This window comes from Anas platyrhynchos, chromosome 5, assembly GCF_047663525.1.
Source record: "Anas platyrhynchos isolate ZD024472 breed Pekin duck chromosome 5, IASCAAS_PekinDuck_T2T, whole genome shotgun sequence".
Lineage (NCBI taxonomy): Eukaryota > Metazoa > Chordata > Aves > Anseriformes > Anatidae > Anas > Anas platyrhynchos.
Window position 1 is genome coordinate 25919899 of NC_092591.1, and position 14777 is coordinate 25934675.

The window sequence follows — 14777 nt, forward strand, 5'->3', positions numbered from 1 at the left end:
CATGCTGGGAAGTGGGACACCGCAGGGTGGGCACACAAGTGTCCTTCCTTCCTTTGTAGTACAGGGGACCAGAACAGCAAGACCTGTGGCTGCTTCCCCACCGCGGGCTCAGCTGCCCCAACCTCAGCCCCCCAGCGCTGGACACAGCGTCCCCGACGCAGGAGCCCCTGGTAGCCCGGTCCCCCTCAGCACCGCCCGGCTCAGCCGCAGCGCCCGCCTCAGCAGCGAAGCCCTCGATCGGCTGCCGCTCCCGTCCATCACTCGCAGGGGCGGGGCCAGCGGCAGGGCCACCCGAGGCGTTCGTCATCGCTCAGCGACGCCGGGGACGGCGCTGGCGGCGGGGCCCGGCCCGGCCCGGCGTCATGGCGGCGGCGGCGGCGGCAGCGCCCAGCCCGCTCCAGCCCGGCGACTGCGCTCCGGGGGCCGGCGCCGAGCTGGCGGCCTCGGAGGTGGCGAGCAGCGCCCTGCGCTCCGTGGTGGGGCTGGCGGGGCAGGTGAGTGAGGGGCGGGCCGGGGGGGAGGGATCCCCTGGCGCCGAGAGCTTTGGGGTTTGGCGGACAGCCGGTGAGAAGCCGGGTGCTGCCTAGTAGCGGTCTCCTAAAAATCGAGCATTCTGAGTTGAAACGCTACCGAAGAGTCACTGTGGGTTGAATGACCCACAATAAACGGTCGGGAGCTTGATCTGGGCGTTGATGTAATAATGTATAATCAGGCACAGAGTGCTTAAGAGTGGCTTCGCTCCGTGGTACGTTAGGTTGAATCACCTGTTTCAGGTTTCAGTGGTACTGAATTACTTAGTAAGTGTTACAGTAGTGATGGGAGGCCCTTATCACAGTCATTTAGGTTGGAAGGGACCTCTGGAGAGCATCTGGTCCAACCCCCCTGCGCAAGCAGGAACAGCTAGAGCAGGTTGCCAATGCCTACCTTCAGAGAAGGTTTCAGTAACAACTTAATCGTTACCCTAAATAATTTACAGATTAAATCCTTTTCTACTGAGGAAGCATGTAAGCGGTTCTGTGAAGGCAGTAGAAGCAAGCTCAGGCTCCTGAAATTAGATAGTGGTTTGAAGGTTTGGGGCAATAACACAGTTTCATGTTGGAGTTGCTATGTCCCCTCAGTTGAGCAGCAGTAGTTATGGTGCAGAATAAAATTGTCATTATTGGTGCGTGAAGTTTTTTCTTTCCATGACAATATAAACAATCCCATTTTACTGTATTCTGCATTGAACTATGAGCAGGTAGGGTTTGGTTGGCCTATCTTAGCTGAAGAGAGTTTTAATTGCTCAGTCATGATTTTGTCCTGTTGTCCAGTTACACTTGTCTGCCATAACTTGAGTTCTGTTAGATTTAACAGTGGTGTTTTACCAGCTTACCCACCCTAGTAATCCATCTTGCACTTTAGACTAAAGTTGCTGGTCTCTTTCTCCCTTGTCTAGAGAGGTGGAACATATGCCAAGCCTATCACAGTTTGTCGCCTGTCACAGTGGCTTAAGTAAAATTTATGCTAGCCATTTTCACTGTAAACAGGAACCATTCTGGCATAGGATTTTTATTTACTAGAGCAGTGACTTGCAGCAGTGACTAGGAGATCTGGGGATAACAACTCTTAAAACCAAGATGACTGCCAAGTTCTTTAAGCCCTGAGTGATAATTAGTGTCATTCATAAAAACAATTTCAAAGGGCTGAAATAACTTACATTCTTGTAGATTGCTACAGAAGAGACTGTGCAGCTGTAAACCTACGAAGGCTTTGAAGTTATCACATCACAGAATTTATAAGGCTGCTTGTCACAGTTCTTATAGGTAGAAGGATGTGAAACAATGAGAAAATTAACTGCACTGTATTTGAAACATGTTTGGTTGCAAGAGGGGTTTATTCCTTATTTAAAAACTGTTTATCTAAAATATATACCTAGCCAGATAAAAAACATGATATGATCAATTGCTATTTTGTAGTGCATAGAAAAAAAAATGCAAGTTTGTTCACTATTCCACTAGTGGTATTTTTTTGTTTTGTTTTTGTTTTGGTCTTTAAAGGTCAGTAGATCTCCCATCTCTTTTACTATGTAATTGATCTGGAATCTAACACTGGATTTAACAAGGCTGTTCTTTGACTAAAGAGTGAAGGTTCAGGACTGGAGGTCCTTTATGTACAAAGTTATTCTGGTACTGCCTGGTTTTGAAACTAATGTAGAGCACTATAGTATTCCATTAACTTTCCTTCAGTGTAATGGAAGCATTCTTGTGTTTACTTCTCACTGTTTCCTAACGTGCTGAGCTGTGGATTCAGGAAACAAGTACATACACGTGTGTGTATCCATAATATTTGATACTGTTTGAAGTAGCCATTTTTAGACCACATATTAAAGGTCAGTTTCATCATCTGCCTGAATTTTTTAATTGTTTTTACATATACAAATGTGCAGACTTGTGAATTCTGCATCTGAAACAGGGTACCTGTAGGTCCTGCTGATTTTAAACAAGAGTTTTATCTGTATTTATAAACTGGGAGATCACTTGGGGGTTGTCTGGTTGGAAAGCAACTTGCTTGGCTTAGGAAAATGAAAGTGTTGGTCATTTCCAGATTTTGTGAGAAGAGCTTTAGTGTAACAAATAATGACAAGTGTGTGTGTGAAAGTACATAATTCATTAGTGATTATTAACAATCAGCTTTGCATTAAAAACTCAGATTTTATTTTTGGCTTATAGCATACAGCTTCAGATTCCCTACATGCATTTCTCTTTATTGTTTTGGGAGTTAAGTGCTGCCATTCCTCAGCAAAGACAACAGCATTTGGTGATTGTTATTTTGTTCTGAACGTGTATAAAGGAAAACTGTGATTTGGAAATAGGTTTGGCAGTTGTACTGTATAGTCTAGAGTTTGTTTGATTTTTGTAAAGACTTTAACACTGGTAATCTCAATGTAAAGCCTGCTTTGGATTAGCAACAAGTACAAACGATGCAGCATCAAGACCTTGTTCGCACAGGCTGATATATAGTCTTGCACATTTAAGAATAAAATATATGAGTTTACAGGGTGCTGCCACACTGGGTGCGTGTTTCTTCCTATCGCTGGTTCTGTCATCTGTTAAAAAAAGATTTGAGTGATTAACAAAAACAGTATGTTTTAGTACAAGGATTAATTGAATAGAGAATTGACCAAAGTTAAAGCTCAAATTAACACAGTGAAATTGTGATTAGGTAGTTAGGATTTTCTATTTTTTTTAACATACTCCACAAATACTAGTTTACTTTGAAAATAGAAGCTGTTTGAATTATAATTAATGTCAAACCTATCCCCTGTAACCACATAAAATGGGATCTATACGAGATTGAGTGTAATTGTTGTCCTGTAGAACTCAATGTATATTTTTGTGACATTAACACAACATACTTTTTTTGTGGTGTTTCTTTTGCTCTGTTGAAGCTTAACCTTGGAGATGATATCGTGAAAGTTGTAATCGACTGGAGCAAGCTTCAAAGCACATCAGCACTTCAGCCAACATTGCTCTTTAGTGCGCTTCAGCAGCATATTTTATGTTTGCAGGTAAACATTTCACTGGATACATTCAACTTGACTAAAGTGGACAAAAACTGGATGTAGTTACATTATCTAAACTGTAAAATTTTAGTTGTTTTGATCTTATTGCTATGTTCAACAAAAAAAAAAAGGTTCACAAGTATTATACACTTGAGATCCTGGTATGCTTCATAGGTATTCGCAGATTTTTCAGATTAGTGGTGGGAATAGCCACTGTAGGTGAGCAGGCTGAATAAATGCAGCCTCATTGATTTCTAGACTTGCATTGTAAATGTGATACATTTCCATCTATGGTGGGTTATAATTAAGCAATAAGACACGGCAGGTGTGTGTCATGCTATGATAATGATTCCATGCGTTGGGTGAGTTTTGAGGCTCATGGAGTGCTTTCAGTGGTTCAAGAAGTGGCATTATCCCAGCATGACACATCCTGGAGTGTCTTACTGCAATTAAATATATTTTCAGCGTAGGGTTTTTTTTTTTTTTAAGAGTAATTTCTTTGACATTAATGTCTCATCTTGCCAAGTAGCCAGTCACCATTACTGTCATTTCTTTTGACTGTTTGAAACTTTCCAACCCTGTCAAAAGTATCTAGAATTCAGTTGTATGGTGGGGAGGGTGTGTTCAGCTGGTAACTGAACAGTGTTTTGACCTTGACAGTCGATGTGTCAAAGGTGGGGATTTGAATATCTTTTTTCCCTTCAGCTAGTCAATGAATTATTTCAAGTATGTAGTTTTGAGAGGGTGGAAAAAAAAAAGAAGTTTCTGTATTTGCTTCTCTCCAAGTATAAGAAAAAACCTTCATGTTTCCCAGACATAAGAAGTCTTTGGTGGAATAAATACAAAGGGAAAATAAGCAAGTTAAATAAAAATACAAATTACTTGTGGTGTTCTTACAGTCAAATGGAGAAATATGATTCCATTTCAGGAAATGACTAGCAAAAATCATGTTGTGGTTAAAAATAAATAAATGAGTTGTGGATTTCGAAAGGGAAAAGAAGCGCTAAAATTTAGATTAGATGAAACTGGTAAAAACAAAAAAAAAAAAAGGGGTGGGGTGGGTATGTGACTTTTCTATATACAGCAAGGTCTTGTTTTACATCACATGTAAGAGTTACTGCAGTAGAATAATAAGCATTTATTTTGCTGCTACAAATGTAAGTGCATTCTCTCATTTAATTTCATGACCTAAGTAGATAATCAACCATGTCAAGAAAAGCATGTGCTCTGGATAATACCTATATATTTCATGTCTGTGTTCTCTCATTCACTTCGGCAACTGCAGTTTCAAGTGGAGAATGTAGTGCTGTGGTGATAAAGTAAAGGCTTTACAGTGTGAAAGCATTAGCTTTCGTGTTAAGAAGGAAAAATACTAAGCCTTACTGTTCTGAGTAGGCATTTGAATGACATGTTAATTAAGTGGCATTGGTGCCAACGATTGAAGCTTTGATTTAGCTACCAACAGATGAGTAGCAGACAGATTTTCTCAGAAATTTGGGAGTTTCCCTATACAAACCTCTAAAAGACGCAGGTCAAGAAGGCCAAAATCATGATGTGTGTAGTATTTCTAACTATAGATTTTTATTTTTATTTTAATTACTGTTCTCTGTCGGAGGCAGATGTTACAATTACTGAAATTATTTCAGTTGGTCTGTTTCAGAAATTATAATAGTACTAGACTTTTTTTTTCCCCTTTAACTATAACATACCGTTTTTTTTTGTTCAGCCTCTTTTAGAAAAACTCCAGCCATTGATTAAAGAGGAAGGTATAGGTCATGTTGAAACTGCAGGTAAAACAGAAGGCCAAACTTGTGAAACAAATTTAAACATTTATGATGATAACTCTCAGACTGAAGAAAAGTATGCAAGTTATGACCTGGGAGATCTGAAGGATGCTCATATTAATTTTGATCCAGAGGTGGTCCAAATAAAAGCTGGAAAAGCAGAAGTAAGTGATTTGCCTAAATTAATAAATAAATAAATAAATCTAGATTCTAAATTTAAAGAATGACGGAGATATATGCCATCATGTTTATTACCTACAGATTGACAGGCGGATATCAGCCTTCATCGAGAGGAAACAAGCTGAGATCAATGAAAATAATGTCAGGGAATTTTGCAATGTTATTGATTGTAATCAAGGTAACTGGCTGGCCAGACTTTAATCTTCATAGCAATTTAAGTTTTTTTATTATTGTTTTTATTATTTTTTTAAGATAACATTCTATATTTAAAACAGAACTTTATTTTAAGAGTAACTTTTCTTTAAAGTTAAGAACATGCACGTGCACTGTAGATGCTGCCGGATGGACCAAAAAAGCAAAAATTATTATTTACTGGATGACAATGTTTAATGGATTCCATACAGAAAGATTACAGATATTACTGTGTTTGCTTTAAGAACTGTGATATTAAATCAGATGATTTTTGCAGCTGTTGTTCTCAGTGTTTTAGCTAGATGTTCCTTCCAAAGTTAACAGAATCACAATTCGGAAATGTCTTAGGAATGGCATATTTGAAGTTGAAGTTAATTTAATGCTAGTTTTGAAGTATTACAAAGAAATATTTTTTTAATCATTGTGAATTGCAAGCTACTTAGAATAACTAACTCTTGTATTTCAATGTATCTCATGCTATTGGTATTTTTAATATACCACCTTGCACAATTGACCAGTCTTAAATCCATCTGTTAGGCTGGATCCCATTAGCACAGACAGTGTCTGTGTAACCAAATGCATCTTAACAGTGAAGACACTTAAGTATATAAAAGTAGTAAAGAGACATAGATTTTCTATGTAACTGTGAACCCAGATGTGCATTGTCTCTGTGATATACTTAGTGCTTTTAGAGATCAAAGCGTATTGTTCCACAAGTTTTACATGAAGAGAGTTTAACTCTTTGAATACTAGTTGGAATGAAAATGACATCTACAGTCTAGTAGGAGATGCTAGCTGGTAAAATACTGCTTCCTAAAATTATTAATTAAGTACAGAAGAAATGACAAGATCTTCCTTGGTATGTTCAACCATAATAAAATACTTGTAAACCTTTGGTGTATATGAACAGATATTTAAATATAAACATTTGAATAAATTAAGATGGCCTATACAGTAGGTTTTTACAGCTAAGCAAATTAAAGAAGTCACAGGCATCAGAATAAATGCAGGAAGATGAAAATAGGATTCTGATGAGTAAATTAAGCCAGTCCAAAATCTGAGGAAAACAGTTTCAAGAAACGACGTAAAATCAGAACAGCAATGGTAAGCAAGGAAAGGACTTCTGTGCAGGAAGAAAGAAGAGTGCAGTGACAATATTTTGTTTGTTTGTTTGTTTTCTTTAAAAAAAATTGGTCCTCTGTGAGTGTGTGTGTGTGTATATACACACACACACATATATATGTGCATACATTCGTATAAGTGACTTCTCCAGTTAAACCATCTGATCCATGCAAGTGTGTGAAATTATTCATGAGCAACTGTTTGTGGAATGAATGAATTATTTCTGATGTTTTTGTTGTAAAAATTTTAATTAGATTTATAAAAGTCTCTAAACTGATATTTAAAATTATAAATACACAATCAGGATTTCACTCTTTTCATTATTGTTACTATTATTTATTTAGAAAATAGCTGTGCCAGAACAGATGCAATTTTCACACCTTATCCTGGATTTAAAAGCCATATAAAGGGTAAGCAACTATTTTAATACCCATTTATTAAGAAAGTCAAGATAGAACAGTACTGATAAATTTTGGCTTAGAATCTTTTTATAGAGTGCTTAAAAATGGAAACTTAACAAATTAATTTATGACTGTAACGAATACTTCTAGATCTTCCCTTGCTTCTCCAAGGTTTTCGATCACATAACTTCCTCATTAGACTATTGGTTTTGCACTGAATACCAAAACAAAGTAGCCTGTTATCATTGTCTGAAAGCAAAGATGCAAAATATAAAGCATGACAGGGAAGCTGTAAGATTCATTGCAATTTTTTTCCAAGGTGAAACCAGCAGTCCAGTTAAGGAATTGAGATTATAAAAATAAATAAATAAATCTCTTATTTTCCATTAATCAGTGTAATTATATTGAGGTAGAAAATAATTTGGGGATATGGTGAAAGTTCTGAGACAAATTTATGGGAAGTGACAGGTTGGAGAACAAAGTTACCATGGCACTATCTTATGTAAAAGATTAAATAGTGTAGAAATGATTATCCAGCAAAAGTTATTTATAAAAGATTGCTTGTACACAGGTTACTCTGGGATTAAAACAAAATCCAAGAATGGAAGTAATCCTCTCTTCCATTTTTGAGAAACTCAGAGAAATTCTGTGGAGCACAATGCTAGGTATAAGCATTAAAAAGTCTCATGAGCAAGTGGATGGGGAAGTGAGTTAAAGCTAAGGATCTTTAAGAACTTCTCTCAGTAGTATTTTTTTTTTTTTTTAAACTGACAGTGCTTCTGGTCGTACATCTTCCCTCAACTGCATGTACTTTTGGTGCTTTCTGTAATACTAGGTCTGGCCTCTTTGCATTCACAACAGTTCACACATGCAACTACTGACAGATACCTATTTTTCTGCTATTCATCTGCAGCTGATGACAAATTCTTCATACTGCCATTCTGCATGAATGCATGATTGTTTTTCCTTTGCAAATATAAACTGCTATTTTTTTTGTTTAGTTACTCATATATAAAAATAAGGACTTTTACCAAACCTTTGATCTCAGTATGTGAGGAACCCTTCAAATATGACAGTTGTGAAATAGATTTAACACAGCTTTTCACATTTTAATGGCATATTAATTGTTTAACAATAATTTTTGTTTTAATTATACATATGTTGATGTTTCATGTGCATATGTGTTAAATTTCTTTCTCTTTACCTAGTTTCTAGGGTAGTAAATACATATGGGCCTCAGACTAGATTTGAAGGAGCACATGGGTCCAGTCATAAAGCCAGTGTACCCATTCATGATTGTGGAAACCAAGCTGTTGAGGAGAGATTGCAAAATATTGAAGCACACTTACGGTTACAAACAGGTTTGTACTACATTTTAATTTTGACATTGGTGTGCCAGTTTTTACTACAGTTACTACTGTACTAAAAATGGGCAAGTCTATAAGCTCTGTGAATGTAAAAGCAGTGGGCTAGATCCACTAAAGTGTTTAGTCCCTCCAAGTACTACAATCTAATATTTAGGATCTTATGTGCAAAATGGAATCCAGATTTATGTCCAGACTAGGTTGCTGAGTTAATAAATTTAAGCTTCAAGTGGTAGCCAAGGAGAGAGAAGTACTTCAGTGGGATTTAAAACAGTCTGGAATTTGGACAGAGGTTCTCCACAGCCATTGCAGTCCTTCTGCCTTCTACCTGTTGAAAAGGAAAAGCTGAGGTCAGGACTCAGTCTTGCTTTGTGGACAACCTGTGGGTTCTGGATAAGATGAATCAAAAACACCACCTGAAACCTTTTCCTAAAATTGGATGATTCATGAAATTTGGTTATCTGAGAGGCTTGTGATACTCTGTTTCCTAGAACGTGTGAAGCTCCTTGTCACTAATTTCCTTTAGCCATATGGACATGAGCCTACACCTTTCACGAAAATAAATGCTCTAGCCACCATGCTACTGATTTCTTAAATGTAGCTCATCCCAGCCCCGTTTTCTAGAATTCAAATCCATAAAGTACTCATCCAGGAGGAATCTATTTTTCTTGAAGGTGTTTTCAAAACAGAGTAGAAATCCAGATCCTTACCTCTTAATGTGAATGTTGTACACTTCACACTGCAGGCACAGGCTGACTTTTTTGTCTTTTAAATAACTGAATAGATGCCACTCCATTCTCTAGGATATGGTGAATAGTGACTAGACCACTAGATTCCTGTGAATGCATACTGCATCAGCCTTGAGGCAGAGAGGAGAGTAGATGCTCCTTGATACTGTTGAGGCAACAGTCAGAGCTTGATGCTTAGCTGTGCTACCTCAAAAATAATTTTTTTTGTGTGTGCAGAAATAGAATTTGCAAGTGGCTGGTGGGCATTAAAGCTACAAATGTAGTAGCTTTGGAGTTAATGAATATCAGGGATAGTTAAGGAGGGATCCTTGCCTCGAGGTTGTGCGTACAATAGATGGCATAATTTTATTTGAAAGAATGAATCAACTAAAATACAGTATAGGGGGGAAGAGGATGAAAGTGTGCAATTCCAGCTCAGCTCCTGTCCAAATCAGCATTTCTGGGAAAGGCTGTGAGATAACTTGTTACTTCCCCAGCAGCTGTGCAAAAAGTATTCATTTAAGCAGGTAACCTACCTCAGCTAACTACTCCCTAGCTTTAATTTATGATGACTGAGAGTTATTCTTGACTTACTAGTTGTTTTTCAGAACGATTTCTTTTAGTGCTAGTACTGTTCTTTGATCTGCTCTTTAAATTAAGGGCCAGCAATATTAAGAAGAACAAGAGGTTTGCTGAATTTAATTAGTAGCGGTTGAGTGATGAATAGAGAGCAGAACAGAGGGAGAAGGTACCTAAAAAATTGTCTGTTTGAAGCGAGGAAATAGATGAATGGCAAAAAAGAAAGAATTCGACGTTAGTGCTTCTTTCAGTAGTTTGTGGAACAGAACTGTCTTATATAACAGACCTAGAAAGAAACAGAAAGGGGTGTCAAGAGAAGAAGAAAAAGCTTACAAAGGCCTTGATTGTCGCTACTGATCAGAACCAATTCCAATTGGAATACCCAATAGTTTTGATAAACAGTGATTTCAGTTTATAGAATACCATAGTATAAATATATGCTATATATTTATGCTATAGTATATATAGCATAAATGAGATGCTTTCTAAAGGTGATCTTTTGATCACTTCTGTTATGTGGGGAAACAAGCCCAGGCTTCTGTAGTATAGCTGTCAGCAGCAAGTGGGTTTAGGTGGTGGTGTTTTTTGTTTGTTTGTTTTAAATTTCTGTTACTCCATTCTCCATGCACATCTCCCACTCCTACTTCTCCCATCCATACCCAGGCAAATGTTGTTCTTTGTCAATCACAACTCATACTTCTTCTCTAGCCTCTCTGATGCTTGGTGGAGATAGGCTTCCTTCACTTCAGTCTTAAATATCAAAGCTGAATTGATGTGTGGCTTGCCATCCTGTCTGCACCCTCTTCTTGCCACTGTCTGTTTTGAGGTGGCATCTGGCACGTTTGGCATTGTGAAAGTGATCATTTGTTGTTCCAGGGACCTTCTGAGACATTCTTTCAACCACGTATATAAAGTTGTCTGTTGCCTTCATGGATTGTACTGGCTTACCAACGAGGTTTTATTGTGATTTATGTTAATTACATTTCCCTTTTATTTTCCCATCCACTCATTTTGTTCCAGCTGCTGGTTGGTAGCAGGACTCAAAGTCAAAACTTGCAGTCTTTTAATTAAAAAAAAAAGCTATTCAAGTGCTTTTCCTGATTTTTTTTAATTTTTTTTTCATTTGTACTGATATATTTAGGTGGTCCTGTACCAAAAGATATTTATCAGAGAATTAAGAAGCTTGAAGATAAAATCCTTGAGCTGGAAGGACTATCTCCTGAATATTTTCAATCTGTAGTAAGAAATTCTCTCATTCTTTTACTATACCTAAATGGATTTGGGGATTCTGTGCTTAAATGTTTGATGTACAGAAAAATAATAGGTTACTATTGGTAGACAACTCTGGCTTGATACGATAGTTATATTTCATGGGGACAATTTCCGTAAGGTCGTATTTCTGCCTCATTTCTCATTTGAAAGAAAACAGTTTTTGTTTGAAAAAAATAAATGTAGCTACCTGAGCTTAACTAATTTGTAAGAACTATTTTATAGAGGATGGATTTTTTTTTTGTCCCCTTAAAATATGAAGCGTTTCTGATGACAAGAAAATTGACTAAAGTTTAGATCTTGATACAAATCATTAATGGCTTAAAAAATCAGCTGCAATTCTTTGGGCTTCTGTACATGATCTGATTACTAAAGATCAGGTATATAAAATAGTTGTTCCAGTGCGATGAGAGGGTCTTGTCAAAACAACACTTGTCTTGTTTTGTATGATTCTATGACTCCAGTTTCTTTGTTGCTGGTTTCCAGGCTGAGTTCTGTCTGTTTCTGAATAGTAGGCTCTATCCTTCATTCACCAGTGGAGATTAGAGCAAGAGAACAGTAGTTTTTTCTACATGAGGTTCTGCTTGGCTGCAGAAATTTTTGATCTGGTATCTTGCTCTTCCTTCTTTCCTTATGTAATAATCAATAAGAAAGTTTCTGTTGATCATACTTGAATTCACATATTCTCCCTTGAGACCAGCCAAAGAAGAGTCAGCATTTAAAAGTCAACAGCAATAATACCATTCTTTTTCACTTTTTCCCATGGTAGAGACCAATAAAGTCATTTTTCTGTAAGGTTATTCCTTCAAGTTCTTGTAAACTAGACGTTAAAAAACATGTACTTTCATATGCTGAAATTCCCTTGGAAAATACTTTATGATCATCGCTATTATGGGGACCAGGGTGGGGGGTTACTGAGACAAGATTAGTATTGTGGAGTAATTAGCTTTTTTTTTTTTTGTCCAAAGTTTACTTAAATATTGGTGTGGATACAAGAAAATCTTAGAGAGAAAAATATTGATGGTTTCAAAAGCTGGATATTGATTTTTGTTTTTACTGAAGGAAGCTCCAGTTAAGTTGTTGGTGAATACGTTGACTGCCAAGCACAGAGAAGTTTCAACAACTTCTGACTGCTCTCCAGTGGTATTTCTCATGGTCCAGAGTACACTTAATCATAAAAAGGTTTCTTTAACTCATGGAATGGTAGTCACAATTCTTTCTGTGCTTTTAAGACTCTTGTCAACATAGTTACAGGCTCTGTAGATCTCAGAATTACTTATCTGAACTCTGTCAACTCAACATTAAGACTGTTTTGATTATGTTTTTTCTTTAGAGCTGTTCTGGCAAGAGGAGAAAGGTTCAACCTCCGCATGTAAGTGTTGTTAACTTTTGTTTACCTTCAGTTTAGGATGTTTTGAGAGAGAATTAATCAGAAGTTCAACCAAGCAAATGTCTGACTTCACAAAAATAGCTGTATTGTTGTGGGCTAGTTTGCTGATAAAGAAAGGGCAGGATAGAGAAAAAGTTAATGGATGACACAGCGAAACGAGCCTTCCGCAAGTCTGTACTAGGGTGGGTTACTTTTTGTTTTCAACAATTAGAAAGATGATGGAAAATAACTCTATAATAGATGCTAATCATGCTGGGGGTAACAAGCAGTTCATGAATTCTAATCACCTTCCTAGTAATTTTTTTTAATTACTTTATCAGTTTATTAAGAGATGATAAAAATGGAAATTGCTGTCTCAGCAGAAGTGTTGCAGCAAGACCTGACATTATAGCAGATAGAAAGTTAAGTCAGTGAGCCTTGCTATTTTCATACCAGTATCACATCAGAGAATACATTAACACAAGAGGGAATTTCTCCGTAGTGAAAATGGTACCATAACTGGCACACAGTCTGCTGCTAGTCATGCTTGAAGACAGATGACTGGAGAGAACACTTAAAAAGGAATGTGAGCCATATAAGGCTTGAGGAAGTAGGCTTACTTGCACCAGAAAAAAACTTCTGTAGGGTAAAATATTTTTTCTTATGTAAAAGGTGGTCAACAACCACATCACTTCACATGGACACAGAGGAAATTGATGGGGGAAAAAAAAAATACAACAAAACTTGAGTTGTAAAGCTCTGTTCTGTGAGCTCTAGGTAGTCTGCTCCAATGTTTTACCATCAAAGGGTTTTCTTTATTTATTTTTTGATTAACAGATCAAGCATCTAATGGAAATAGCATGGATATATTGATCCATGATTAGGACTGTCAGTTTTTTTCAAGTTTATATTTTTTTCTTCTTTTTTTAGAGATAGACAAGATTCACATAATTTTTCAAAAGTATTTCTGTCATTTAGTGCAATGTGCAATGACCTCAAGTATCAAATGCTAGGCCACTACTCTAGCAGTTACAAGATGTAAATAATTACTTTTTATTTTGTTCTTTTAGCAGAACTATTCGTTGGCTGAACTTGATGAAAAGATCAATGCTATAAAACAGGCATTACTGAGGAAAACGAAGGAAAGCAAGTGCAAGGAGGCTGAGCGGCTTCTTCGATAATTCAGAAAAAGTCTTTTCAGAATCTTCATCATGCTTCACACAAACCCAAACCATAGGACCTGAGTAGTGTTCATCAAAGACTTTAGCAATGAAAACAAAGCATGCATATATAAGCTCATTTTGGATGATTTTGAAAGCTTGCTTTCAGAAGAACTCATTTAAAAACAATCTTATAAATGAAACAGTTACTTTAAAATGAAGAATGTTTTAGGAATAGCATTCTAATATTCTGTTCCCTTCTGTTATAAAGGAGGATTGCAGTATTGTTCTTATGTGGAAAGTCTTAACCTCCATACAAAAGCTACACTTCACATGTAATTCTTGGTGATTGAGTATTCAAAAGGGCTGTCTTTTGAATATTTTTCATGTAAGTAGTTTGCAGAGACTTGTGAAATAAAATGAAATGCTTCCTCATAAGTAAACTGTCTTAGTCGGGAAAAAAGGTATTACAAAATTTGCAGTATGCATATTTACCTGCATTTTTGCCATATTTGTCACTGTTTTCACAGCTGTTAGAAAAGCAGCAAATTGCATTTTTGGCATATTTAAAATGGAAAGATGGTTACAGAAATCCTGCCTGTGTAAATAGAGACAGACAACTGTTTTTTCAATCCCTCATTGCCCTGTAAGAATTAAACCTTTGTACCCTGCTAACAACCTAACTTTGTTATAAACACTGTTCAAGAGGAGGTTCTGAGGAGCTGCTAGAAGGCACCAGCTTCCTTTCCTTCCATAAGCATGTTTGTATCACTGAAGAATCATGGATGCTAGGTGTATAGTTTATATTAAAAATCAGACCTTTGACCACATGTGATTGTTGCTTATTTGTTTTTACTACTGTACTATTACTGACCCTTTATCAGTTGCTGTGGCAGGTGTTAAGAACATCACTGACTGGACCATCCTGCCCTTTGAAGAGTAGCTAGCATCTTCTGTGATTCAGTGCTCTTATCTGGAGTAAGATCTGTTGTAGCAAATGCACATATTGCTTCTCCGTTGGTGAATCAACAAAGGTGGGTAAGTAAGCTACTGAGGTCTAGTCCCAGGTTTAGGAAAGAAAACAGTAT

At 37.1% G+C, this 14777-nt stretch overlaps 1 protein-coding gene across 2 annotated transcripts; it reads left to right on the plus strand.

Annotated features, from left to right (window-relative positions):
• The first annotated feature begins 290 nt into the window (after positions 1-290).
• MBIP (MAP3K12 binding inhibitory protein 1) lies at positions 291-14519 on the plus strand. 2 transcript variants are annotated; one of them, XM_027458609.3, is made up of 9 exons: positions 291-494; positions 3428-3547; positions 5268-5489; positions 5587-5683; positions 7164-7229; positions 8429-8581; positions 11033-11130; positions 12494-12532; positions 13603-14519. In XM_027458609.3, exons 1-9 carry the CDS (start codon positions 363-365, stop codon positions 13708-13710), a joined length of 1035 nt encoding a protein of 344 aa, XP_027314410.1. In that variant the 5' UTR covers positions 291-362; the 3' UTR covers positions 13711-14519. The 2 variants fall into 2 exon arrangements, with proteins under 2 accessions (XP_027314410.1, XP_027314409.1); XM_027458608.3 differs by having other exon boundaries at positions 292-494; positions 13600-14519.
• The last annotated feature ends 258 nt before the right edge of the window (positions 14520-14777 follow it).

What these genes read in the sequence shown, in the direction of transcription:
- MBIP (XM_027458608.3), top strand. Translation starts at nt 363, where the DNA reads ATGGCGGCGGCGGCGGCGGCAGCGCCCAGCCCGCTCCAGCCCGGCGAC. An exon ending in ATTTAAAAGCCATATAAAGG is followed by an intron (nt 7,230 to 8,428) that starts GTAAGCAACTAT and finishes CTCTTTACCTAG; the next exon opens with TTTCTAGGGTAGTAAATACA. An exon ending in GAAAGGTTCAACCTCCGCAT is followed by an intron (nt 12,533 to 13,599) that starts GTAAGTGTTGTT and finishes TTGTTCTTTTAG; the next exon opens with CAGAACTATTCGTTGGCTGA.